General features: G+C 35.3%; 2 protein-coding genes across 2 annotated transcripts in view; both read right to left on the reverse strand.

Moving 5' to 3' along the window:
* The window catches only part of Thsd7a (thrombospondin type 1 domain containing 7A), a 373,759-nt gene that overhangs the window by 270,760 nt on the left and 76,274 nt on the right, over positions 1–26,725 (reverse strand). The window lies entirely within an intron of this gene.
* On the reverse strand, positions 22,545–23,217 carry LOC127215320 (activated RNA polymerase II transcriptional coactivator p15). The gene has a single exon (XM_051175691.1). It carries the CDS (start codon positions 23,170–23,172, stop codon positions 22,789–22,791), a length of 384 nt encoding a protein of 127 aa, XP_051031648.1. The 5' UTR covers positions 23,173–23,217; the 3' UTR covers positions 22,545–22,788.

The following is a 26,725-nucleotide window of genomic DNA, read 5'->3' on the forward strand; positions in this document are numbered from 1 at the left end:
CAAAATATGTCAAGTCATTTGGGGTAGGGCCTTGGCCCTCTTCTGTGTCTCTACACTAAGTGAGTATCCCTCCATGGGGAATGGGTTCCCAAAGTTCATTCATAGACTGGTTCCATTGTCAGAGGCGCTATAGACTGCCCAGGCCTCCTAACTGAGACCTACATTCAGTAGGTCTGGATTGGTCCTATGCTGGTTTCTCAGCTATCAGACTGGGGTCCAAGAGCTCCCTATTTTTGTGGGTTTCTCCAGCCTGGTCTTGCCCCCTTTTCTTATCATTCTTCCCTGTCTGCAACTGGATTCCAAGAGTTTGGCTCAGTGTTCAGCTTTGGGTGTTTGCTTCTGCTTCTGGTAACTATTGGATGAAGGCTCTAGGATGGCATATAAGATAGTAATCAATCTCATTATCAGAGAAGAGTATTTAAGGTTGTCTTTCCGCTAATCCTTAAATTGTTAGATTGGGGTCATCATTGTAGATCTCTGAACATTTCCATAGTGACAGATTTCTCATTAGACCTATAATGGCTCCCTCTAGTAAGGTATCTCTTTTCTTGCTCTCCTCTATTTTTCCCCAATTCAATCTCCCTGTTCTCTCATGTTCTTCTCTCCCCACCTCTTTTCCCCTTCTCTTTCTCCTATCTCCCCTCTCTTCCCACCTGCTCCCAATTTCCTCAGAAGATCTTGTCCCTTTTCCCTTCTGTGGTTGACCACATATGTCTCTCTTAGGGTCCTCCTTGTTTCTTAGCTTCTCTGGCAGGATACATTGTAGGCTGGTTATCCTTTGCTCTATGTCTAAAATCCATATATGAGTGAGTACATACCATGTTTGTCTTTTTGTGACTAGGTTACCTCACTCAGGATGCTTTCTTCCAGTTCTATCCATTTACATGTGAATTTATTATAGCATCATTTATGTCATGTTTGGTTGATATCCCTGGAAGGCCTGCTCTTTTCTGAAGGAAATGGATAAGCAGTGGAGAGAGGAGGGGATTACTTGGAGGATGGAGGGAATAGAGGCTGCAGTTGGGATGTATTGAATGAGAAAATAATATTTAAATTTTTAATAAAAGAAAGATAGAAAGTGGTATTTGCTTATTGCTGTTGTACAGATCTTTGGTTTGGTTCCCAGCACCCATGCTTGGCAGCTCACAGTTGCTTGTACCTCCAGATACAGAAGATCTGATATTATGGTGCAGAAAAACTCATGTAGACACAGTCCACATATACATCAAATAAATTAAAATTAAGTAAAATATTTTAAGCGTAACTTATAGCACTCTAAATCAAGCTTAAAAGTGATGTATTGGATGCCTTTTGACCCTGATCTTGTTCGTATTAATTAAATCAAGATAAATTTTAAGAATTTATAACTTTCAATTTCAGTGTAAATCTCCTTTAAAAATTAATGCTTGAGTCAAATGTCATCATTGAAAATGGAGCCAGTTATCAAAAGTAAAAAGGACATCAGGGAAAGCATCATAATATTTATTACTCTACTCAGTGAAGACATGTATAGCTTTTATTGAGAAAAGAACTGGAAAATATGTCTCCTGTGCAAGCAGTACTTGTGTATGCATGCATGTGTAAAACATGTTTGTCTTACATCCATAAAATGTCAACTACCTTATCATTTCCCCTTAGCAAAGCTTAGTCATTGTCATTGAGTCACCCATGAGACCTGAAAACTCCTTACAAAACTGTTCACCTTTTTTACAGTGCTTCCATTTTCCTGCTTTAATTAAACCCAGGTTTCCCATGAAGCTTTTACTTCTGTTCCCCCCAAAGTTCCTTCAAATAAAAAATTACTTCTCCATTCAATGAACCCCCAATCTGGAGGCATAGTCATTCACTGCCCCATTAGTTTTCCAAGACTGTCTATCATGCATGAGTCTTGAACACAGTTTTGTTTTGTTGTGTTTGAGAAAGGGTTTCTCTGTGTCACAACCCTGGCTGTCCAGGAACTTACTCTGGAGACCAGGCTAGCCTCAAACTTGCAGAGATCCACATGACTCTGCCTCTCAAGTGCTAGAACACACTTTTATAAAGTCTCATATTTCTTTGCCTCATTATCTGGTCATCTTTCCTTAGGAATGTTATTTTTCTCCCCATGTACTGCTTGTTACTCTCATTCATTCATCAATAATTTATATAACTTAAGCTTTTGCAATGATATTTGACAATTATCAAGGTGACTTTGATGTTCACTTGTAACGCCTGGTTGCCTAAGGCTATTATTGTCAACAGTGATATGCCTAATGGATGGAATTTCTTTACTTTAGCCCTAATCATTTATTTTATTCCTTAGATCTCAGACTCTTTCTCAGTATACACTGAAATTTCAAACACGGATTTCATAGCTCTTCTCTATCAGCAGAGCCTTAAAACCTAAAGGCTAGAGAACATGTGTCTTCCGTATATCTCAAAAATACTCATAAATTTGGGGGTGGGGGGATGGGAGGGGAGGGTGGTCAGAGTGCATGTGAGGAGGGAGAGAGGGTGAGAGGTAGGGAGGGAGGGAGAGAGAAGGAACTGGGATCAACATGTAAAATAAAAAAATATAATAATAATAAAAAGAAAAAAGGGAAAATACTCATAAACATAGTAGGTGTTAGATAAACTTTATTGAATGAATAAGTGCCACTTTCTCCTTTAAGTGTAATTTGTCTTCATATCCTACTGACTAAGATAAAATCTCATATCTTGAACCACAGCCATTGCTTTGTCTCAGAACCGAATTTAGCTTCAATATGGTTTTGTCATATATCTTTGTGATGATTTCAAGTGATCAGCTTTGTATTACTTGAAAAATCCCTTGAGAATTTGAACAAACACTCCCAAACCAACAAAGGGTCCCAAACTTTAATAGATCTGTCACAACAACCCTAGAAGTCCTATTCCGTCATCCCACTCAGCTTACACAACCATTCTTTGCCAAGAAAAGTGTCAAATTTTCCCACAAACTATTTCCCCTCTTGACCTTCAACCTTAACATCTGTCATTATCTTGTAATTAAACCACTAAATAGTCCAGATAAAATCCCTCATTTTCATTGCTGAAATTTTATTACGCACCTTCTCATAATGACAACTTCTCTAGTCTTTCATATGTGTTTTCTCAGGAATCTGTGTATGCTGTAGCCTTCATCACTTTTCTTATCAGATTTTAACTATGGTCAATATCTCCCCCCTCTTCTCTCTCTCTCTCTCTCTCACCTTTTTTTTTTTTTTAATCTTCTCTCATTTTTCTTTTGCTTTGAGCTTTTTTGGTTATGTTATTCATTTTTTAAATGTATTTTACAGACTAACCCCAGTTTCCCTGCCTTTCTCTCCTCATGTTCCTTCCCACACCTCCCTTCTACTTAGAGCCCTCCCCTCTCAGCCGGGTCCACTCCTCCTCCTTTTCCAGTCAGATGAAGTAAGGCCTCCGATGGGAATCAACAAAGCATGGCACATCAAGTTGAGGCAGGACCAAGCTTCTCCTCACTGCATCAAGGCTGAAAAAGGCCTCTCACCATAGGGATTAGGTTCCAAAGAGCCAGACCATGAATCAGGGATAGATCCTGGCTCCACTGCTAAGGGGCCCCACAATGTGGCCTATAGTAGCTTAAACTCTTATTGTAGCCCATGCTGTCCTCATACTAATAGCAAGCATCTTCCCTCAGCCTTCCTGAATGCTGAGATTACTGGTATATGCCTCCAAAGTATTTACTTGGAGACATAATCCAGTTCTTTCTTTCAACAAGTTAAATAAATACTTATGGCGTAACAGCTACTGTATAAACCCATGGAAATGAAAAATAGATTTTATTCTAAGAAAGAAGGCAATGAACTAGATTTAACAGACATTAAAGTATATGTTAGCTAGTAATGAATACTTAGAAAAACAAAGAAGACATAGCAAATAGGTAATGTCATTTTTAATCTTCTGTTTTCTTGATTAGCATTACAGTTTTATTTAGTGCTATACCTCAAGTGTTTGAGAGAGATTTTCAGTAGAAAAGGAAACATCTATGTGCCATATCATAGTGAGAACTTCACAAGAGCATATAACAACTCCCAAATTCAGAAAAATAAGTCAGACTTTTGTGCTTCATTCATGACATGAAGATCCATTGAAGCATAACAGAAAAACAAGAATAGTACAAATTTGGGTTACACAGAATGTCATTGTTTCAGACCATAGGATCATTGGAGATCATCATTAAGACTTCAGATTTTGAGTGGGAAGAGGCACTAGAGGATTTTGTGCACTGTAGCTGAAGTATTGTGAATGGATTCTAAAATTCTCAAATATAGAACCGAGAACAATTAGAAGACACCGGTAGGAGACAGAAGATGGTGGAAGGTCCAAATAGTGATGATCGAATTGCAAGTAGCAATGAGCTGCAGGCTGGGATATGGGCAAACACTGAGCCCAAATGACTTGTGAAGGGATAAAAATGAGACATGTGATGTAAAGAATGACTGTTGTCCATGTCTGTGGAAGAATGACAGTGTTATTTAATAAGAGATGACATAATAAGGATGTTGAGTATCATGCTGAAGGCTTAACAATTTCTGGAACAGAATCCAATATAGCATAGTCTTCCAGCATTCAATATGCTCTAAGCTGTACAATACTAGAAGTGTGTCATTTCTAAATAATTTCCCTCTGATCAATTTTTTCATAGCTGCCAGCTTCATACTGACTTGGTGATATAAAACTAGCTATATAGAATGATACTGTGGTACAAAACATACTTCAGAAAAAGATAAAATACATAAGATATAAGCCAGTATATATACATGTAATCCATATTGTAACTCAATATATCACTTTCATTATGAGTGAACATCAAATTCACTTTGATGATGGTCAAGTATAATTTCAAAAACTTAAGTTGTACAAATTATTGATGAGTGAATGAGAGTAACAGGCAGTAAATAGGAAGAAAACTAACAGTCATTGCGCCCCTTACCAGCAGGAAGTAGTTTGGAAAGAACAACGCCCAAATTCCCAAATATTGTCTATAAATGTTTGTTTTCTCAGCACCACTGAGAATTTCTTCTTAGATTGAATTAAGGAAGCAGTCTGGCCACTTTTCATCTTTTAATCTCTAAAGAAAACTTTCTAGTAGACCACCTATGAAGAGAAAAAATGCAGAAGGAAGGCTACACAGAAGAGGATGGTTATGGTACATGAAGGTGCACTTGAATGAAATTGTCTCCATGTGGAGTATATTCTAGTATACAGGCCAGTAAAACACATGGCAAAGAAACCCTTCAAAACAAAGAACAAAGAAACAGTAGAAAAGGCAAGCCACTTAACCTTTCATCAGTTCTTTATGAAACAAGCACTAATGGTCAAAGCACCTAAGAAAGACCACAGGGAGAGAAATGCTTTCAAATGCATTTTGATATCTTCCCTATTTCTCTATTGTAATGCAATAATGCTGAATTTACAGAATTTAATCTGTCTAATCCTGAAGCTTAAACAGAATAAGTGAAACTAATGATTAAAAATGAATCCTTTTTAATTTTGAAGGATATCGACACTTGTTACTCAACTAGGCATGTAAAGAAGAAATATAATGTGAATAAACATTTTCTTCTTAAAATTGAGGTGTATCTGCTACTAACCAGACATATGAATCAGCTTCTTCAAGCCTCAACTTCATTTCTTGTGACAATATCTGCACATGTATTTTCAGAAATAGTTTTTTTCTGAAATTATTTTCCTATATAATTTTAAATGCTTAATTTGTTTGACTTTGAATGGAAGCAAATAATGTACTCCACTCCCTTATTGTGTTCAGAAAGTTTGCCTTAGTTTAGAATCAGGATCGAAAAGTAAAATGTCAAAGGGTTATATAAAATCAAAAAATAATTTTTAGAATTAGTCATTGAACGTTGTGTGATTTACTGTTTAGTTTTATATTTTACTTATTTTATTTCTCTTATTTTTAAGATTATCACTTCTGCTTCCCCCTCCCTCTTTCTCAGCCCTCCCATAAAAAGAAACTGCTATAGATTTGAAATAGTCTTATTTTTACATATGAAAATGGTCACGAGAGCTTTTCCACTTACATCTGAGCACAAAATATATATGCACATACCTACTTAATACTCTTGTATACTTTTGTAACTGTATAAATTTTGGTGGGTGAAATTTACAATTAGCATGAGTAGTAAAATTAGATTCATCAATTGTTCAAGTCCATGTTCATGTTTATGTAATGGGGTCTTTTAAAGGAAAGATATGTCTGTGTTTGGATCTCAAGTTCTTATTTATAAAAGGTGGATAATTAATTTTATGATACTAATATTATAGTATGCACACATTGTAAATACATTGAACATGAACCACAGAACAAATTTTACCAGTATGTCCAATAGAATAAATGTTCTCCAAATAAATTCTTTTCACTGTCGCTTTCAACAAAAGTTTGGTAACATTTTTTTTTTTATTTTTTTATTTTTTTTATTTTCTTTTATATTTATTTTTTTATTTTATTTAATTTTTATATAACATTTTAACATTATTAAAAAATAACACTTATAGACAGACATGGTGGTACATGCCTTGAATACCAACATTCAAGAGGAAGACTCGCACATATCTGTATGATTTTGAGGCTATCATGGTCTACATAGAGAGTTTTAGACAAGTTAAAGGTACATAGTGAAACCTTCTCTCAATAATAAACACAGTAATTATATGTACAAAAATATTTATGAAACAGTGATCAAAAAAGGGAGAGTTAAAAGTTTCATAGTTACATCGTCAAATAACCTACTTTTTGAAAAGTTGTGTGTCATTGAATGATATAGTTGATTTTGGCAGCTGGAGGCAGAGTTCAAAAAGGGAGCAGTGAATAAAATATCATATACTTTATAATACTAATAGAAAATGAAATTTTCTATTAATAATTTGACAATGACAATCCATCACGCCTCACCTCATCTGCAACTTCTGCCACACATCATAATTTTAGGTCTCAGAAACAATGATTAGGTGCAGCTGTAAAACACACTGATTCAAAATGAAAGGTTCATTAGTCACATAATAGGAGCTGTGCAATGAAATCCAGGATTTCCCTTTTGTCTACTTTTCAGTACTCAATCTGTTTTGGCCTGAGGTCTGCATGCAGACAGATGCCCAGAATTGATTTTTTGCACCCTAATGATTCCCTTTCCACCTTTTGCATTCAGTTGATGGAGCTGGATGGTGATTGCACTGGTACTCTAAATAGGTTGTGACTCCCTCATGGTGTACCTAGATCAAGGATTAGTGCAGTGTGGATGGACGTTCTCTACACATTGGTTCTCTCATCTGTGTGTACCATGTGGACACTGAGCAGTGAGTACCGCTGAAATTACAGTTTCCCTTTGTGTTGTCTTCCATGGGCTGAAGAAATAACACTGACTAGAGAATCATAAAACACAATACTCCATGCCTGGAGGGTCTCAAATTTTCTAGACTACCTTTTCAGTCATCTAAAAGAAATTCCCTATGTTCATCTTAGCCTCTGCTTCATAATGGAAAACCAATAGTTTGGGGACACGGATGCTGAGCACAGCATGACATGGCATGACTGAACAGCAATGCTCTTGGTCCCAATTCAGAGGCATCCACATCATTTCTGCATTTATTCTTGCACTCCTACAGCTAGTGTTATTTCACATGGTAAGTAGTGTATTTCTATTGAAATACACCCTAATACTCCAGGTGAAAAGACGAGTAATCTGTCACCAGGCCAGGAAGGAAAAGGAAAAGGGAAAAGAAAACAGAGACTTGCCACTGAAAATATTTGGCAAAATCGTTAGGCATTCATTTTTTACTATCTTGAGCTCTTTATGCATCTTTCTTAGGAAATCTTTGTTTTTCCTTCCTTCATTTAGGGCATTTAATTTCACTTTTCTTAATAGCAACAATATCCCATCTTGGTCTCTTTTCCACTGACTATAAAGGAATGGAAAGATCAAAACAACTATACAGTGACAATAAATTAATAAATATAGTTTTTTGATGAACACATTTTAAAAGTATATATTAATTTACTATGCTTTCTGAAAATATTTTGGGATTCAGAATACAAACATTATCAATATGTATAACAAATACCAAATTAAAATTAACATGATGAGTAGCTATGGAGCACCACATACAGTTTCAGGCTTCATTAATGTGAATGGCCATCAGCATTCTTTACTGGTTTATTAAGAACTAAGTTTAGGAGCTGAAGAGATAGCTCAGTGGTTAAGAGTGCTGACTGTTCTTCCAGAGGACCCAGGTTCTATTCTCAGTACCCATATGGAAGTTCGCAACTATCTGCAATTTCTATTCCAGGGGACCCATGACAAAACACCAATGCACATAAGGTAAAAAAATAAATTAATTAAAAAGAACTAAGTTTAACATTTCTGTTTTAAAATGGCAGAAAAAGGGCAATATTTATAAAAGCATTCCAATAACTATTAGATCAGTTCACTGGTAATAAGATGGATTTTTCTTTAGGATCTGTCATTTTGATTCAACACAGTATTATAGAACCAAATTATAATACAGGTAGCCCTTTTAATGTCATCAGTAGAATGGCTTAGCCATTTTATGTAATTTTTAAAAATTTATTTTTAGTGTGTGCGTGTGTGTGTGTGTGTGTGTGTGTGTGTGTGTGTGTGTGTGTGTGTGTGTGTGTGTGTATGGATCTATGTACCTGAATGCAGGTATCCACAGAATTCTGAAAATTATGTTGAGTTTCTTGCAGCTGAAGTTACAGGTACTTATGGGTCCTCTGCTGTGAGTACTGAGAACTAGCTTGGGTTCTTTGCAAGAGAAGTATATATACATTCTTACCTGTTGAGAGAGACTCTAGCTCCCATCTCATATTTAGTGTACATTACTTAATTTTTATTTTTTCTCTTAGAAAATGCTTAAGTGACATAACCTATTGTTTCTGGCTGTCTTCAAGCTGGAAGAGAGTTTCTTAAGGTGTGCATTAGATCTGCAGTTTCATTGTAAGATCTGGTAACTTCAAGTGTGGTGTGTGGATTAGAGGGCTCAGATTATCCAGGAGCATGATAAATGCAAGCTCTCTGATTCTACTTGCTACCCACTATATCATAAACTGCCAAATGACATCAAGGCATTTCAAGTGAATATATAATTATATTTGAAATTTTGTTGTTTGTTTGTTTTGAAACTGTGTCTCAAAATGTAGCTCAGGCTGGTATAAAAATACATGCATCAATTCTTCGGTCTTGGTTTATTGCACACTGGAATTAAAGGCCTGGCCTATCAAACCTGATTTCTGATTTTGTTTTATTTGGCTTTAGATTTGATTTTATGATCAGATCTCACTATGTTCCTCAAGGGGACCCAAACAAGCTATGCAAACTTACACTTGTATGTGTTCTTCTACTTCAGACTCATGGCTGATGAAATTGCATGTATGCATCATCATACCTAATGTCTCAGACATGTTTATATGAAAATAAATACATGAAGGGCTACAATATCCAATGCCTATTTGAGATTGGACATCTCAGTTAGTTCATTTGTTACATATACTAAGAAAAGGCAAGATTTTATTAATGGGAAGACATGCTAAGTCTCCTGTGTTTCAATGATTTCATGTTTTATACAACTTCCTGTAGGTTTATGCAGACATTTCATGATTTGATAGCATAGGCATCAAGAGTACTTCCAAATCTAAAGAAAGGAGGAAGAATATTTCAACATGTTAACAAGAAGACTGGCAGAGTTGATTCTCCTCATTTTTGTTCAAGTAATATTTCATCTATACTGTGAGATATAAATAATCAAAATTTGTTCTAGATGATAAAAATTATTTTACCAAAACCAGAACTCACTGAAAATACCATTATAATTATCTTTCAAAAATACTTGAAAATAAAAAGGCAAACATAAGCAATCATAAATTCCATATTACATATTATATAAAAATATACAAAGTGGCTACATATATCAATTATATGATAATGTGTATTTTGATGTTTTTCTTATGACAAATACTTTATAAGAATCATATTTAAGGTTATATTGAAGAGCTTTCTCCTAGGAACTTATAAACAATAAAAGTACAAATTGCCAGGCATTTCACACACTTTCACTAAACTAATAGCTCAGAAAACATTATAAAATCACTTAATCATCTTTCTAATATAGTATTCCAAACTAATGAGATCCTTAATTATTCCATGTACTGTTCAGTTTGGAAACAGAATTTGTTAACTTATTTTAGAATGATTAAAGTAAGAATTTTAGTAATTTTAGAAGCTAAGGAAAACACACATGAAAAGTCTTCTAATTAGTTTGCCAGATAAGTGATTGACATTATCAAGGAGATGAAAGTGGGTAAGGGAATGTTGAATTTTGCAATGTGGGGAACAACCTCAGTGCATTTTCTGCAATCACTGAGGGAATCTGCTTTTGCAACTATAGACAATATTCTACTATTCTCCAAAAAGTACCCTATTTTGTTGTAGGATTCTTGTGTACTTAGGATAGGTTGAATCAAAATTTAAATTTAATGGAATTAGGAAGAGCACATTGTAACATTGCATTATAAAATGTTTAACTACAATTATAGAAAAAGTTTGGTACATAATATAGAAATATTAATGAGTAATATTGAAGTTTGTGCTTAAAAAATGAATAGAACTAAAGAGTTGGTTCAGCAGTTAACAGTGCTGTTTGCTCTTTCAGAGGACCCCGGTTTGATTTCCAGCATCCACATATTGGCTCACAATCATCTGTAATTCTAGACCCAGTGGATTTGATGCCCTCTTTTGACCCCCATGGGCACCAAACATGCCTATGATGCATACACATACATTCATGCAAACATTTAACACATAAAATAATACAATAAATAAATCTTAAAAAGAGTAATCAATTAATCAAGGATTTAAAAGTAGCTCTAGAAATTCTCTAAAAGACCTGGTTTTATTTGTCAAAATGATTAGATTGTTCAATGAGCATCAAATACACAGGTACATATTTGTTGTTGTAAAAACGTGAACATATCTCTTTTATTTTAATAAAAGAAAACACACATTTTTTGAAAGTCCCTTTAGAATGTATGTCTTAACATTTACCATCCATTTCTACAAGTGTTGGGGGAAAAACTAATCTGAAAATGTAAATAGATGTAAAATAAAATAATGAAAACAGAATGTAGTCAGCCATGTGGCATACTTTGGGATGCAATGCAGAGTGAAACCATGTTAAACATGAAATTAATTCTTATTCATGAGTTTAAATCAAAAGGGATTATTTCTTGAACCTTGTATTTCAGTGCCCTTTCAATTTTCAAAATGTTCATAGCACATTTTATTGTATAAAATATATTCTGTATTTTGCCTATAGTGTATCACTTATGAATAAAATATGAAATAAAAATATACACTTGTAGTGATGACCTTTCAATTACTAAAACAGTAACAAAAATAAATGTGTTCTCAACTCATCTACAAAGTACTGCCTAACCTTGGATCCAGAATCAAGTATCTTTCTGTAGCCATACAGTGTACCAGTAAGTGTACCAGTAAGAGGGTATAAAAGTGGCCTTACAGTAGGGTAATGGAATGGAGTTGATAACATGTGAACCATGATTAAAAGCCTAATTCTTTAGATCAGTTACGGTTAATCTTCATATCCTATAGTCTGAGTACAGTCTTTAAAGTATATTTTTAAAGAAACACATACATGACACACCTAACATAAAATAACATTCAGTGAGCATCAATTAGTTAATGAAACTGGTTAATGTTACAACCCAGAAATGTAAATTAACATACCCATATAACACTACATTGATAATTAGAAAAAGTAGGCACATAATTTAGAAAGCTTAATGATTTCAGGATATTCAAATTGCTTAGTTACCACCTAGCAAGCCAGTTAGTTTATCATGTCCTTAATATTGAGGCATTTGTTTTTCTCTGCAGGGGAATAATTGGTGTTTCATGTGAAGCCAATGTCAACAGAGGCAGTTGAGTGACCACAGTGAGATATGTATATCCACCTGTGATAGGTGAAGTCCCTCTATTTCACTTCATGTCCACATCAGTCTTTCTATTATATCCACTGCTGAATTATCATTTGAAAGCTCCAAATGGTAGCATCTTGACTTACCTACACTGGTTAAGTACATCTTCATGATGAGGGTAGACAACACTTGAGATCAGAATTTACAAAAGACTTACGCATACAATGAATGCAAAAAGTTATGACATGTGTTCAAAAGTAATGGAAGTTCACAAACTTTGGTCACTTTATCTGACCTTGTGTTACATTTTATAAAGGGCTTTGAAAGTAACGAAAAGCAGTAGTAATTAGATCAATCTGGCTGCAGTAATGATGAAATGAATGTGATGGGGAAATGCACCTTTCCAAATGCAAGAGAAAGCTGCAAACAGGACAGGAAGTTAGGAACTAAAGTCTTTCACTAAGTCAGGGCTGAGGGATATACAACCTTGAGAAAGATGGGAGGTGGCCAAGAGCAGGAAAGCAGACACAGCCATAGGAGAGAAATTGAGCTCACAGACACCACAGGCTGCTGCTTTCTTTCTCTTACAAAATATTCATGAAACATTTGATGTTCAAGGATGTTGCACAGTTCATACAATGAAATAAATAAGTTGTCAACATGAAGTTTAATACTCCATTCCCTTACCCTGTCCTATGGCCTCTCTCCCTGTACTTTTCCTGTATCTGGTGTGTGTGTGTGTGTGTGTGTGTGTGTGTGTTTGTGTATGTGATAGACATGAACAGTATATAGGTTTTTAATAGGTTTCCTTTCACAGACTCTTCCTATTCAGCTTCCCAAAGGCAGATTTCTCAGGCTTCTGTACCTTTCACTATTAACCTTATCCTGATCTCTGCTTTCAATATTCTATTGTATTCTCCCTTTGACCCCGTCCTATTGACTAGCTGTCATATCTTCTTGGATCCCATACCTGAAAATCTTAATTGTAAAATATTTTGAGAAATATCTTTCCATTTTTTACTTCTGTGGGTAAGAAAGTCATGACTTGCCCTGAATTAACAGCTTTTAACTTAAAATTTTGCCCTGTCTCAAATCATTCATACCTCACAAGCAAGTTAATTATGCCTAGTATGCAGACCATTAATCATTTCAAGAAGTCTATCTAGCTCTCTCTTAGAGAATAAAGAAAAATTACTATGGCAAATATTAAATATATCCACAATGTCATTTAAAACTTCAGTTTTTGTAACCTTTATATACCTCATAGTTCAAAACAGTGAGAGGCCGTTCCTCATTTACAGGGAATTAAATGTCCCTCATCATGCCCTGAAATAGTTACCTTGTTTTCTTGACAATATTTAACTAATCAGTGCAATTAGTGCTTACATGATAACCCTTTGCTACGGTGTAGTCTAGTATGGCCTCTTCCCCCTAAACATTGAATAATATTACTTTTGTCTTTCTCTTAGAGCCCTGGCAATGATCTTCATTTTGCTATAAGTATTTGCTAAGGTATTATTTTCTTTAACAATATGAACTCCCTAAACAAAGAGATTGTTTTCATGGACAGGGATTCCAGGGCAATAAATTTTTAATCTCATTCAAATAACAACATAATGGCTTTCCGTATTTCCTTCAGGGAGGAAGTACTCAAATAATATGTAACAAATCATTTTCTTCTTGATTATGTGGCAATTTAAAAGAACTTTTTGTTATAGCATGAATTCTAATTGTTCTTAATAATAAAATATCAGAGACAGTTATTGGGGTTCAAGATAAAAATCAGAAAATCAAAGAAGCAAATCCAATAGAGTGTTCTTACCTTTACCAAGGCACAGACCAAAGTGAGTCAGTCCTGCCCTCGGAGTGACTCTGGTCTGCAATATTCTCCACCAAACCTCACAATTCCCTGAGACTGCATTGAGGTTCTGTTTTATATTCCTCTCTAATGCTGGGATTAAAGTCATCCATCCCACTGCTAGGATAAAAGGTGTGAGCTCTGTTTCTCTTTTAGACTGATTCACTTTCATGTAGCCCAGGGTGGTCTTGAACTCACAAAGATCCATCTGCCTCTGTTTCCTGAGTGCTGGGATTAAAGGTGTGGCCACCAATGCCTGTCCTCTATGGCTAACTAGTGGCTTAGCTCTGCACTCTAATCTTCACAGAAGTTTTATTCATTAGATTACAAACAAAATGTCAGTACATTTCTCCTTTTTTGTCTAAAATAAAAAAGACTATAAAAATGTGGTGATATTTTGTTTATGATCTAACAAAGGTTGTCTGAAGATCAGAAAAGCAAAGCAGACAACCACCAAAGAGTCCATACCTCTACCAAGGCTCAGAACAAAATGGTTGATCCTGTCCTCGCTGTAACTGCGCACTGACTACTGTCCCCTCTTGTCTTATATTGCTTTTTAGTGCTGGTATTAAAGGTGCTTACTACCACTGCCTGGCCTCTAAGGCTAACTAGTGTGGCTACTGGGTTTAAAGGCATGTGCCACCGCTGTATGGCCTGTATGCCTGACTGGTGCGGCTAGCTTTGTCACTGAAAGTTTATTAATTAAAAAAGCAGATCTAATCAATTAATTGTTGAAAGCAGGACTTCCTCACTTTCATGAGTTTCAACCACTTTTTGTAAAAATCACTGTGTGCAGTCAAGTCTTGCACATATTCACATAGCCTGCCCCATATCTTTCTACCTGTTAACTTAACCTTGTATGCTCTTACTGGAATGTATCTGTATCATTTTTTATCAAGGTTTTCCTTCATTTTTACAAACAGTGTGGTAATATATTTTTCTGAAAGCCTCCTGTCTTCAAAGAGACTGAACTTTTGCCTGACCTTGCAGTTAAGTTAATGAAGATTTTGTAATCATTAAGGTTGTGTAGTAGCCTGTTATCCTACTATGTGCTCAGACATTTTAAGTTTAACTGGCCTTTAAGAAAACAATGTAAACAACCCTACTATGCCTTGGATTTCTCATGCAATGGGCATTTATAACATAAGCTAAGTGCATAAATATAATTGTCAGTTGTGTATCCTTCTATACCTTTCAACCAGAATAATGTATATGTGCATTGTGGTGATCATTTGCAAAAAGATGAAAGCAACTTTAGTGAAACAAAGAAAATACTCTATAAATGGTGGACATAACTAACATACAGGCACAGGTTGGTAATGTCTGTGTAAAGTTTTGAGTGCTATTCGTTTTTCCTTGCAATATTCTGTTAATTTCTACATAAAGGCTACTGTCATTTTTTCCCATATCATGTTTTCTATCCTGTTTAGTAAGTACGGAGCAAAGTCCTTTGCTAAGGATAGGTGACACACAACAGAAAGGCACCATGGACAATAACATGCCTTAGGCACAACAGACAACAGAAGCAGATGGAACAAACACAACAAAGGTTTCAGACAGTGCAGCAAACACAGACTAGAGACAGATGAAAGACACACAGAGAAAAAGATAATTCTAATTTGGGTTCACTCTTGGTCAAACTATTCCAATAAGGGATTTAAAAAAAATTCTTAATTCAGTATTGGTGCAGACAGAAACATTGTTTTTTTAAGAACACATACATACATACATACATATTACTGTTTTGTTGATTTTTTTTCTGTTTCTGTAATACCTTTTCTATAGAGAATGGCAGGTAATGAGTATTGAACCTAGGACCTCACTCTAAGCCAGTGCTGTATTTTCAACTTTGAGGACTTTCTATACATAGATTGGGGGGCAATACTAATAAGTAATAGCCCATCAGGCATATGGGGTACTGATTAGAGAGCTCAAACTACTTTTTCTTTGTCTGAACACATAAGAGTCAGAAGTGAAAGTGGTCTAACATGATGCTAAAATCATTAGCATCCATTATTGAATAAATAATAGCAATTACAATTCACAGGAAGGAATTAATAGATAAGAGATTTGATTATGAGCATGTTGATTGTGCATACTTAGTATATTACTAGCTGGAAAATAGAAGCATATAATTTGATTTATATTATATTCAAATGCCAGTATATTTGCATTCTTATATTTTTACTAAATGAATCATATTTGAACTTTTAAATATATTCACAAATTAAATCCCCACATAGATCTAAAAGCTCAACAATGTATATTTATGTGTCAGATTTGCAATTCTAATTTCAGTTTATCATAAGGTAAATAAGCCCCAATTGCAGTATTTAGATTCTTAAGATGAATATGTAAAGAGCAAATAATGGTATTATTTGACAAACACATAGAAAGTTTAAGGTATGTTCAATAACAGAAACCAACAGTACTGGATCCACATGTATACTAAAGCAATATATTTTGCCTTTACCATTAGCTAATGTGTTTGATATAGTCAGCATAGAATGTAGTTAAGCCTTCATTTCAAAGCTGTTCAGATGTATAAGGATGATTTAATGAAGAGGCTCCAGATGCTCTTTTTAATCATTTTTAGTTACAAAATCATAAGAAAACCAACTTTCTTTTTACAAGAAAAAGACAAAACTTAGCATACCCATAGCCCTTCCATATTTAAATGGAAGGACCAGAAATTATAAATGATGAGGAAAAGGCACTTTGATTTTCAAACATGGTTGAAAACTACTTGAAAATATTTCTGCATCTACTACATTTTGCTGACATAAAAAGGAGACCTTTTGTAGTTGTTGATGTTAATGTGAGACTATTAGAGAACAGGAAAGGTCAGTCCCCACAATTAGGAGTGGCTGCCTGAAGACAGAAGTTGCCTTATGTGTTGGCCATGGGGGATGGTACTGAAGACACTTCTTTTGAGATTTATGTAAATGAAGATCTGGGTTCTTGGCAGGTGGTGACTTCTGGGAAGGCCAGAGCAGAATGAGGGCTGGGATGATCAAGAATAGAAAGTTCATGAAAGGATGGCCTAATCCTATCCTAAGCTCTGTCTTAAGACTTGCCAACGCTGAATATATTTATACAGTTTAGTCTGTCTGTGGAAAATCTCCATAAAATTTGAGGAAAAAGTGTCCTTTTGTGCCCAGAGAAGTACTGCATGCTGAAACCTAAGGCAGTTGTGAAGAAATCACAAATTGCAAAGAAGGAACCAAATATCTTTAGACAGTTTAATTTTGTGAAATGCACCATGTCCTCCAAGGAGAAATTTCTCCAGGGAACATTTGGGGCATACAGGTACTACAACTTAATCACTTCATATGTTTAAATTAAAATCTAAATTAAGAAATAGTCAATATTTTGAGCAATATTGTATATCAAACAAAGATGGTGAATTCACCTTCAAAACAATTTTCAAATTATATAAAGCTGGAAAGACTATAGCTTTCAAGGATGTTACATGAAGACAATCAGCCAGTGTGAACATTGTATTTAGTAGCATAAAAAAAAATTGAATCAGTCTTCCATGGCTCATTATGGTAAGCAAGATCGTACTGGAAAAATGAACTAAGCTGTACGAATTCCATTTTTTCACTTCCTATAGCAGTTTATGTATTTAACACTATTTATACATGCTATATATGTATGCAAATAGTTAATACTTTATTTTGATATTCATTGTCTCTTCTGTTAAGAATCTTTGTTTCTTGAATGTTGGGAACTGTGGTCACTTACATATTTCAATCATAATGAAAGTTCATATAGTATTTTAAGATGTCTAACATAATATCATCTCAACAAACACTGTTATCAAATATTGTCCAAAAAGACCACAGAGAACATTATACAAGTATTCTTATTCTTCTTTTAATATAAGAATATGCTTCAGCAAGCAGTTGACTATGTCTCCAATTAACCTGGTTTTTTTAGGACTTTAATTAATTTCTTAATCTCTTTGTGTCTTAGTTTTCACTCTAAATGTTAATGACCCATGTGGTAAGAAGAACCATACCCCATCTTCAACATGTATGTGTCCTAGTTCCTAGGATTTGTGATTTCTAGAGTTTTTTTTGACAGTTGAAGAGGTCAAGAGAATGTTTATGTTGTTGAACTTGTGATTAGTCATAGCAGCTGTTGCAAAGCAATAAAATACTAATACATACATTAGGAATATCCAGCGAGTGAAAGGGGCAAGGGAATATATTTTCTTCTAGATTCTTTCTATGACCTTGGTGGTGGCAGAGAAATTGCCACATCAGATGATGTCCCATTCCAAGAAATTTTTCCTGAAGTAGAAATTCCTATCCTTTGTACATTTGTCTCCCTTCTTCTAATGATCATATATTTATCTCTGATGGCCACCTCCTCTACAACTCCAGAGTATAAGGCAAGTCTTGAAAGGGAGGGTTATGAGGCATAGATAAGAAAAGATATGTCTACATTGTTCTCAAAACCTTGGTGACCAGATGGAGTGAGTGACCATTGGCTTCAGAGTCAGGGGCAGGGAGAAGAAATCTACATGTGTCTGCCAGGAATATGATAAACCGTCCTTATTCTTCTAATCATACCACTGTGATTATCCTTGTAGAAAACAGGCTAATCTGCTATTCCATAAATGGAACTCTATTAAAACTTCTGCTTCTCTTGACTAGAATACAAAATCCATCAGCAATTGTTTTCTATTGTTTTACACATACTTGTCACATATGAAAATAGAAAAACACCTCTTGAATGAATAAATTGCTTGAGTTTACTATATTGTTTTTATATGAAAAGACAACAGTAGAAAGAAAGGTATTTCCATATATTCAATGGTGAACACATAAATTTTGTTCTTTCATCCTGTATCCTATGTATTCTGCTAGCTCTGTAAGAATGTTATAGCATTCCCTTCTGATAGTATGAGATGGTATTTATTAGATTAATTTGTGAGGTAGTTTTGAATAGCCAAAAAAAAAAAAAAAAAAAGGATTTTAAATTAGCTGAACTAAGAAAAGCCCTTCCCTGCCACTTAAGCTGGTCAGAGGAACACAGACTCCTCCGTGATGTGTCATGTCAAATTTTGAATGGATCTTTACCCATAATTCTGAACTCTTTCTTTTCCAGAATTAGTAGGTATTGAAATAAACTTCATGGTTAATTTTACAGGATCACAAGCATACACATATAACATAAATACAGGTATATCCACATTGAGTGTGTGTGTGTGTGTGTGTGTGTGTGTGTGTGTGTGTGTGTGTGCTTGTGTGTGTTAGGAAGCAAGCTCCTGAGTGACTTTGGTTATTTTTTTTTTAACATTATTTGCAAAATGGATTAAATGTACACAGAGAAGTGGAGATAAATTCAGTTTTTTTGTGTATCATAACTTCCTGTTTTTGTTTAGAGAAGGGCTGTCCTCCCATGGATATCTATAAAACATGGCATATCAAGTTGTGCTAAGAGTGGATTAGTTGGGGGACACAGAAGAAGGATGGAGGAAGAGGGAGTTAGAAGGAGAGAATAGAGGGGAAACTGTGGTTGGGATATAAAATTTAAAAAAGAAATTATAATCTGTGAGTAGTCACTGAACTAACAAATATGAAAATACTTTAATTATAAGGCTAATATTTTTAAAAGGGAAGAAGTAAAGAGAAAATAAGATATACTTCCATGCAAGTCAATTTTTCAATAGGTACAAAGGTGATAGAAACAAAAATGTGGTCAAATTTCCATATCAATTCCAAATTATTGGTATCAATATATTTTTCCTCAATAATAATATTTATATGAACAACTTAAACTTTTGATGAGTCTACTTTTCCCTGTGCTGATATACACACAATGTTTCCAATGTTTGTTACCATACAAATAATCCTTCCAATTTTGTGTTGAGTAATGTTGGCATGGTTGTATTGTCTGAAGGTGTGGGTGTTTTTCCCCAAGGATAGCGGTTATCTGCTTTCATAAGGTTTATTCTGAGACTGAAGCTCAAATTTTTAAAATTCACATTAGGCTTTTTTTTTTATTCAAACAAGTCTTCAAGTTCTTTTCCTTTTGTTTTTAATTTCTGGAATTCTAATGGATTGAAATACCAAGGTCAAACCTCACTATTCCCTGCTAATCATATGCTTTTCAGTAGAAGCTGTCACATTCAGAGGCACTGGAATAAGAAATGTAAATGTAAAAACATAACTGTAGTCAAACTTTTCATTATAATAGCCACAGTAATAAATAAGAAATTAAAAACCCCTAGTTTTAAGTTACCATTTTTAAAATTAGATTTTTCTTTCAAATGGTTAATTCAGCAAAAATCATATCCTTTGACTACTACTTCAATTTTCCAGCCCCTTCAAAGGGGAATAAATTCTGCAGTGATCTTTGCATTCCTCTCTAAAACATAGCCCCAATAGGGATATAAAAACCCTCAATTCAAACCATTAGGGCAACAGCTGATGTCTTATTGTCATGTTTTCTGAGAACCCTTCTTTACATTGTCAGTTGATGAAGCAATTACCTGTATGACCCAGAAATTCTGTACCCTTTCTAAGAAATTCTTACAGAGCATTTACATCCTTTCAGCTAGAACAGAAAGCCTTTGTGCACGTTATCAGGCCTTGTGGTAACTGTCAGAGAATGGGGACTGCCATTATTGAGGATCCCTGCTGCTGCCACCCTAGTGATTTATCACCTTCACATCTCAAGTGGGAGGAGGCCAGATCAACCAGAGGAAACTATTCATTTGAAGGTGACATTTCTTCTTCCACAGACAGCACTTTAAGATCTAGAATTTCATACTTAATTAATGGCTGCCTTTTGTGGCATGATAGACCTGTTCATTGAGGTTTATAATGAAACCTGCTACTCTGGCATTCAGTGATATCACCATCAAAGTTAGAAGGATACTGCAACAATAAGAGTTCCTCTACTTTATTGAAGAATTCTACTAAAATGCAAAGGTAGTTTTGGATGGATGAAGATTGCAGAGCCTTATGGTTTTACTGCCTTTTTAATATCTAATTTATACTCAGTGACATTTGTTTACCTGCCCTCTTTCATTAACATTTATGAAAGCATACACATATTTCACAGCCCTAGTAGATGAGATGCTTATCAATGCTTTAGGGGTTTCTTTTATCTTTACTAGGCAGCTCAGTAATAATTTGTTATGGTGTTTAGAATGTAACACCAAATCGGATCTTACCATTACTATTTCCTTATCTCTGAGACCTGAAATGTATACAAATTGAAACTAAATTTATCAGCCATGGGGTCTATTCATCTAAGCCTGAAAGATCAAATTGGCATTATTCCTGTTCTTTCATTGCCACATTAATATAGAATGAGTTCAATAGAGAACAATGTCTACTTGAGAATACCAAATAATTGAGAACTCCATTCATTTTGGTAGTCCAATATACTACTCATTGAGGTTTTTAATTTGTCTTTTTGGTTAATGCATTGGAATGTATCCCTCTTAATTTGTGTTTTTTCTGAGAACACAATTCATCTGGATTGTACTATTGGTTCCCTTTAGAGATAAATATCATCACGTCATGTGGAGACCACAAAGAAAGTCACATGAGAACACACCTCTTATCTCCTGTGAAAACACTTCAAATATTGTTGAAGAATTGAGAAATGCCCAAATTTGTGCACTATGATGAGGAATATTTTTTTAAGTACACCTGGCTCAGTTTATGTGACATCCCAGTCATCTGTAGGAGAAACTGCTGGCCAGCCTACCCAAGCTTCATGGTAATGGGCCAACACCCTGATGGTTAATGTTACACAAATTGCTAATTCGACATGGGGCACCACCCCAGGCATGTATTTCCAGTATTTGACCCCCTGTTTGCTATGCTTTGATTGAGGGTATTGTCTTATTCTAGTCATTCTCCTTAAGTGTTTCCCACAGTGTATTTCCACGCTCCAGGTTCCCATGTCACTTTAACACCTAAAACTTGGTCCTCCTCTGGAGGTCATTTGGTTCTGACTCACAAATATTCATGAGACATTAGTTTGATGGACATTCCTCCCACCCAAGCTTGCTTCCCAGAGATATAATCCTTTTCACTCCCTCCCCCAAGGGATGCCTGAGCAGGATCACCTGCAACATCCATCCATTCTGTAAATGTGTAAAGAATTACACAAGTTTTGAATTTTTAAAAATTGAAATCAATAGAAAAATGTAAGGACGGATTTTAAAACATCCCAATATCAAAGAAACTCCAGTCATATTCCTGTGTTTGACTCCATTCATCATATTCCCTGACACCACACAGCTACTTAGTCACCAGACACTGAGCAAAATGAAAAGGACAAAGCATCAGAGCTCATGATACTTGTTGAATTATTTTCTGATAGAAACACTAGATTTGTAAGGAAGCAAAATAATCTTTATACCTTTCATGAATTGTCATTTAATGTTAGATGTTTGCAGATAAATTTTTAAAATAATTTTTGTTTCAAAATTAGATTTTCCATAATAAGGTATTTTCACACAGAGTTCATTTTGTTGAGTTCCCCATCTCTCCTCATCCCAATACAGCATTTTTGCCAGTATGTCCCCTTTGTGTCCAGTATGTCCCCATCATCTTTGTTGTACTGTTTCCTCCAACCTTTAAACCTGTTGCCTTTTCTAGTCTCATGGTCCCTTTGTAGTTTTCTAAGCATTGTCCGTACCTTTTTTCAGATTTTTTTTTAAGATTGTAATGATCTGACTTTATTTTACACTAGGTAGGGGACACAAAGCAATCCTCTTTAATAAAGTTGACATTTAGCTTCACTCAGAACATTTTAATAATGCACATTAAAAAAAATATTCACCTTACAAATTGTTCTGCAATCCAAATATACAACAGCTTGGAAAACAACATTTAGAAAACAAAAGTCAATGTAAAAAGACAGATTAAAACAACTACAACAGCACAGGTTTGATATGGCTCAGATTTTACAACTTTCTTACTGTATCATCTATGTCAGAGATCTGTTCTTTCAGTTGGCTCCATTGCTCCATGTTTAAAGAAATACCTTTTCTCCCTGGTTTCATTTCACCTTCTGAATCCATCCAATATTCTCTAATATCAATTAGAATATTTCTTTTAAAGTCCCGAACACTGATGTATCTCATCTTCCCAATCTGAAACATGTTATCATCTCTGCTGCTGCTACTCTGCTTAGAAGATGCCAAAGCTCTAGAAGTCTCACCAGGCTTTTGCTTCTTCACAGGTTTTTCTGGAACAACTTGCTTTTTCCTCTTTAACTGTTTTTCAACCTCACTGTCAGAATCACTGCCTGAAGAGCTTGAAGAAACAAGTTCCTTTGATTTAGGCATTGCTCCAATCTTGCTGTCCAACAGCCTCCGGCTCACTCGCTCCGGACTGCCTTTTTTTCAGATTTTATTTCCTACTTTCATGACTTCAGGGCCAGCCACCTATACCTATACCACCAGGACCAGATCTACTGTGCTACCCAAATGAGGTTCAGGGCTCACTCTCCTAAGTGGTGCAGCGGGTTAGGGTCAGGGACAGATCTCCCACTTTGAAGACCACAGGGCCAACACTTCTACCTAGTACAGGTGTGGGGAAGACATCTCTCCTTTGTCCATGCCACCATATGTCAGATGACAGCCAAGGCTTGATTTCCCATGTCACATTCTTGAGGCCAGCTGATAACAAAGTCAGTTCAGCTATGCTGAGTTCAGGGCTTGTTCTTCTAAGGCCTACAGATGGTAAAGGGCATGGTAAGTTCTCCCCAGTATTTCAGTCAGTGATGGGCAAATCAACTCTGTGCAGCCCTATTCTCTCAGCCTCCTGTGGCAACAGGAGTCAACTGCATTGACAGAGACCATAGGTGCAGCAGGGCCATGGGCAGTCCTTGACATGGCCCTTGGTGGAAGCCTAGGCCTGGACTTCACCATGGCCCCAGGTGGCATATAGGCCACCCACTTCAGAGTACTCATCACCGCCTTCACTTCTTCGAATCTGTCTCCCTCCACATGACATGAACCATTCTGTCTCTCTTTCTTTCTCTGTCTCTCCTTAAACCCATCCTATATTTGCTCACCATAGTACTGGTGCCTGGCAGGCCTGTGTTTTCTCCCAGCTGGCCCGGGACAAGGAGCCCCAGGTAGACATGTATGTCTCCTTCTCCCACTCAGTCTTAATGGTGCTGGATGGGTTGTGCTGTTCTCATGATGTATTCTCAGGCAAGTTTACTACTAACCCTTTTAACAACTGAATGAATGATGGAGTCAGCCTCGAAGTCCTTCGACAGAAGGTTGTCCTCCTAACACAATTCTAAAGGGAGAATTTGTCTTATTCTTTATGTAACCGATTTTCCCAAATTTTAATGTGCCTTTGCTTTCCTCCTGAAAAGATCTGACAGGTGTTTAAAAGTACAAAGGAATAAAGTTAAAAAGACCCTCTGGTTCTTGCATCAAAAGATTGAATAGTAGACACTCATTTATATACTCTCAATTAAAATATGTAGATTAACTTATGTTTGAATCAATTTTTATGATACCAGGCCTAATTGTCCCTTTAATTAACTTAGAGCTGCACTCTCTTGGTATTTTAAATAGTTACAATTGTCTTATATTTTATAACTGTTTATTTTTAATAAATATTTGTACAGATTATATATGAAACATCTCTAAAACCTTCATACTATCTCTTTTAATTTTGACATCTTACATTACCATGTTTCATCTATCAGAAGCAAGAAACACTAAGAGGGGCATATTATAATTTCCTCAATTTCAGAGATTATATGCATTTTCACATTACCATTTGCTCCTGTTGCACAAACCATCCCAGGATCCCCCCTATACCTAATTTATACGGGCTTCAGGATCTCTGTGAGTTGGACCAGTTTCTCAAATATTCATTCCTTTTTATGGCTTTGTCTGTCTTGAATAGCAGTAAATACACATTTTATAAAATATTAATTTGGGGCTGTCTAGAAATCTGTTCATTGTTAGCCTCCATGGTTTTGGTTTGTGAACAAATATACCAGAGACAGTATTCTCATCAGTGCATATGAAAAGTATATTTATTGCCATGGTAGCATAAGTGGTGGTTGCCAGGCTTGTCACCATTCTCCCTACTATATGGTTTCATTTCACCTGTCTATACTCCAGTAATTTGATGGGAAATCAGTCTTTAAACATAGCACTGATCTGGAAGCAAATTAAAAGACATCTTAGAGGAGAGGTGTCTAATGAATTGGTTTTAATTTTGTGTAGAAGATGTTTCCCTTCTCTTCTGTTTTTAAACAATATGTAAATATTGAGAATAAAGCCAGGGTTTCACACTAATGCTTTCTTACTCTCCGTAAGTAAAATATTATATACTCACATTAACTGATCCATGAACTTAGAAATTCAGAAAGAAAGTTAATGTGATAGTTTGGGAAGCTGTGTTTTGTTTTGCTAATATCAAGGAAATGGGCATTCTAGCTTGTAAATAGTGGTTTTGGTGACTCAAGGCCTAGATATTATGTTGATAAATGAGAATCTAATATCTTCTCAAGAGGCAAGGCTCCTAGTAATGAGAAAAATCACAGTAAACTTGTTAAGTGTTTTCATATTGCTTTGTGCATTTAGCATTGTGTATCATCATCTTTATTAATTGATCTAATTTCAAAGATATGCTGTGAGGCAGCCCTAGGCATGAACATGAAAATTTGCTCCTGGCTTACTCTCTGATTCTAAGAATTTTAATATCTTTCTCTTAAACATGTTTAAATAAATAAAAAAATAATAAAGTGAATATAGAAAAGCAAATGCAGAGAAAATAAATCACACTTTTAAACTGGCACTAATATGCATACTGTTGAACCAATTAAATATTGTTAATGGATGATAGTTTAGTCTTTGTCAGTTTGATATTTGTGGATATTTTTTTATTCTTTGATATGATAACTTTCATGTCTAGCACATCTAAGGCCCAGACATGGGATGCTGGTACTATTTTTTACCAAAGACAGTCTCTACATAAGGTGGATGGTTATCTAGGATATGTAGAAAAATACATAAAGTCAGCAAACTTTTGACAATATACATGTGGTGCTAATGAACATAAAGCCAGGAGGAGTCATTCTCTGTGAAAGTTTATGGGGGAACATTTCCAAATAAGTTAAGTTGACTCTGATCCATCTTAAATGGTGCATTAACCCAAGGGCTAATCAACAAATAGAGATGCTTGACACTGGGAAAAAGGATATATGCAATTGCAAGCACAGTAATGCAAAAGAGCACTCTTGGGGAAACATGTTTTTTTCTAAGAAAATACACAGGGATGCTGCAGATAGATTGGAGCAGATAAGTAGGAGGGAAAGGGCCAAGAGGAAGAGAAAGCATCAATTCTCTGGGAAGAAATCTGCACATCAATCTAAGGACCAAAGGAGTAGGACTTGTGTTTCTAAGGACTGGTTAGGCTGGCTCAGCATCCAGACAGAGAGATGAGGTAAACTGGGACCCAAGCTAAAAAGGTTTGAGGGCCTAATTATAACAATGAGGACAGAGAGGGTGGATTCTTTACTGCGTTGTTTAGAAAACAAATTTGATATGATGATCTGAATTGATTAAATTAGAACAATGAAGGATAGTTTTCCCTTTGGGCAAGCTTGATTAACAAAAAAGAGTAAAATGAAGCTTAATTTGGATAATGTAGGTGACTCAGACTTACAGTAATTGGAGATGAAACTATTTTCACATTTTGTTCTTGAAAACATCATTTAAGGCAAAATATAAGAGGTGCTTTAAAAAATATTTGTTATGAATGTTTTTTACCATGTGAATATCTAAAGTATGGTGAACTAAATATGTCTGAAATATTTCTTAATTCTTAATTCCTCTTATTCAGAGACAGAAGTATGAGAAGTCT

The sequence above is a fragment of the Phodopus roborovskii genome, unplaced genomic scaffold (genome assembly GCF_943737965.1).
Source record: "Phodopus roborovskii unplaced genomic scaffold, PHOROB, whole genome shotgun sequence".
NCBI classification, from domain to species: domain Eukaryota; kingdom Metazoa; phylum Chordata; class Mammalia; order Rodentia; family Cricetidae; genus Phodopus; species Phodopus roborovskii.

Bases quoted from the DNA above. Each gene is read 5' to 3' on its own strand.
- LOC127215320 (XM_051175691.1), bottom strand. From the start codon at position 23,172: ATGCCTAAATCAAAGGAACTTGTTTCTTCAAGCTCTTCAGGCAGTGAT.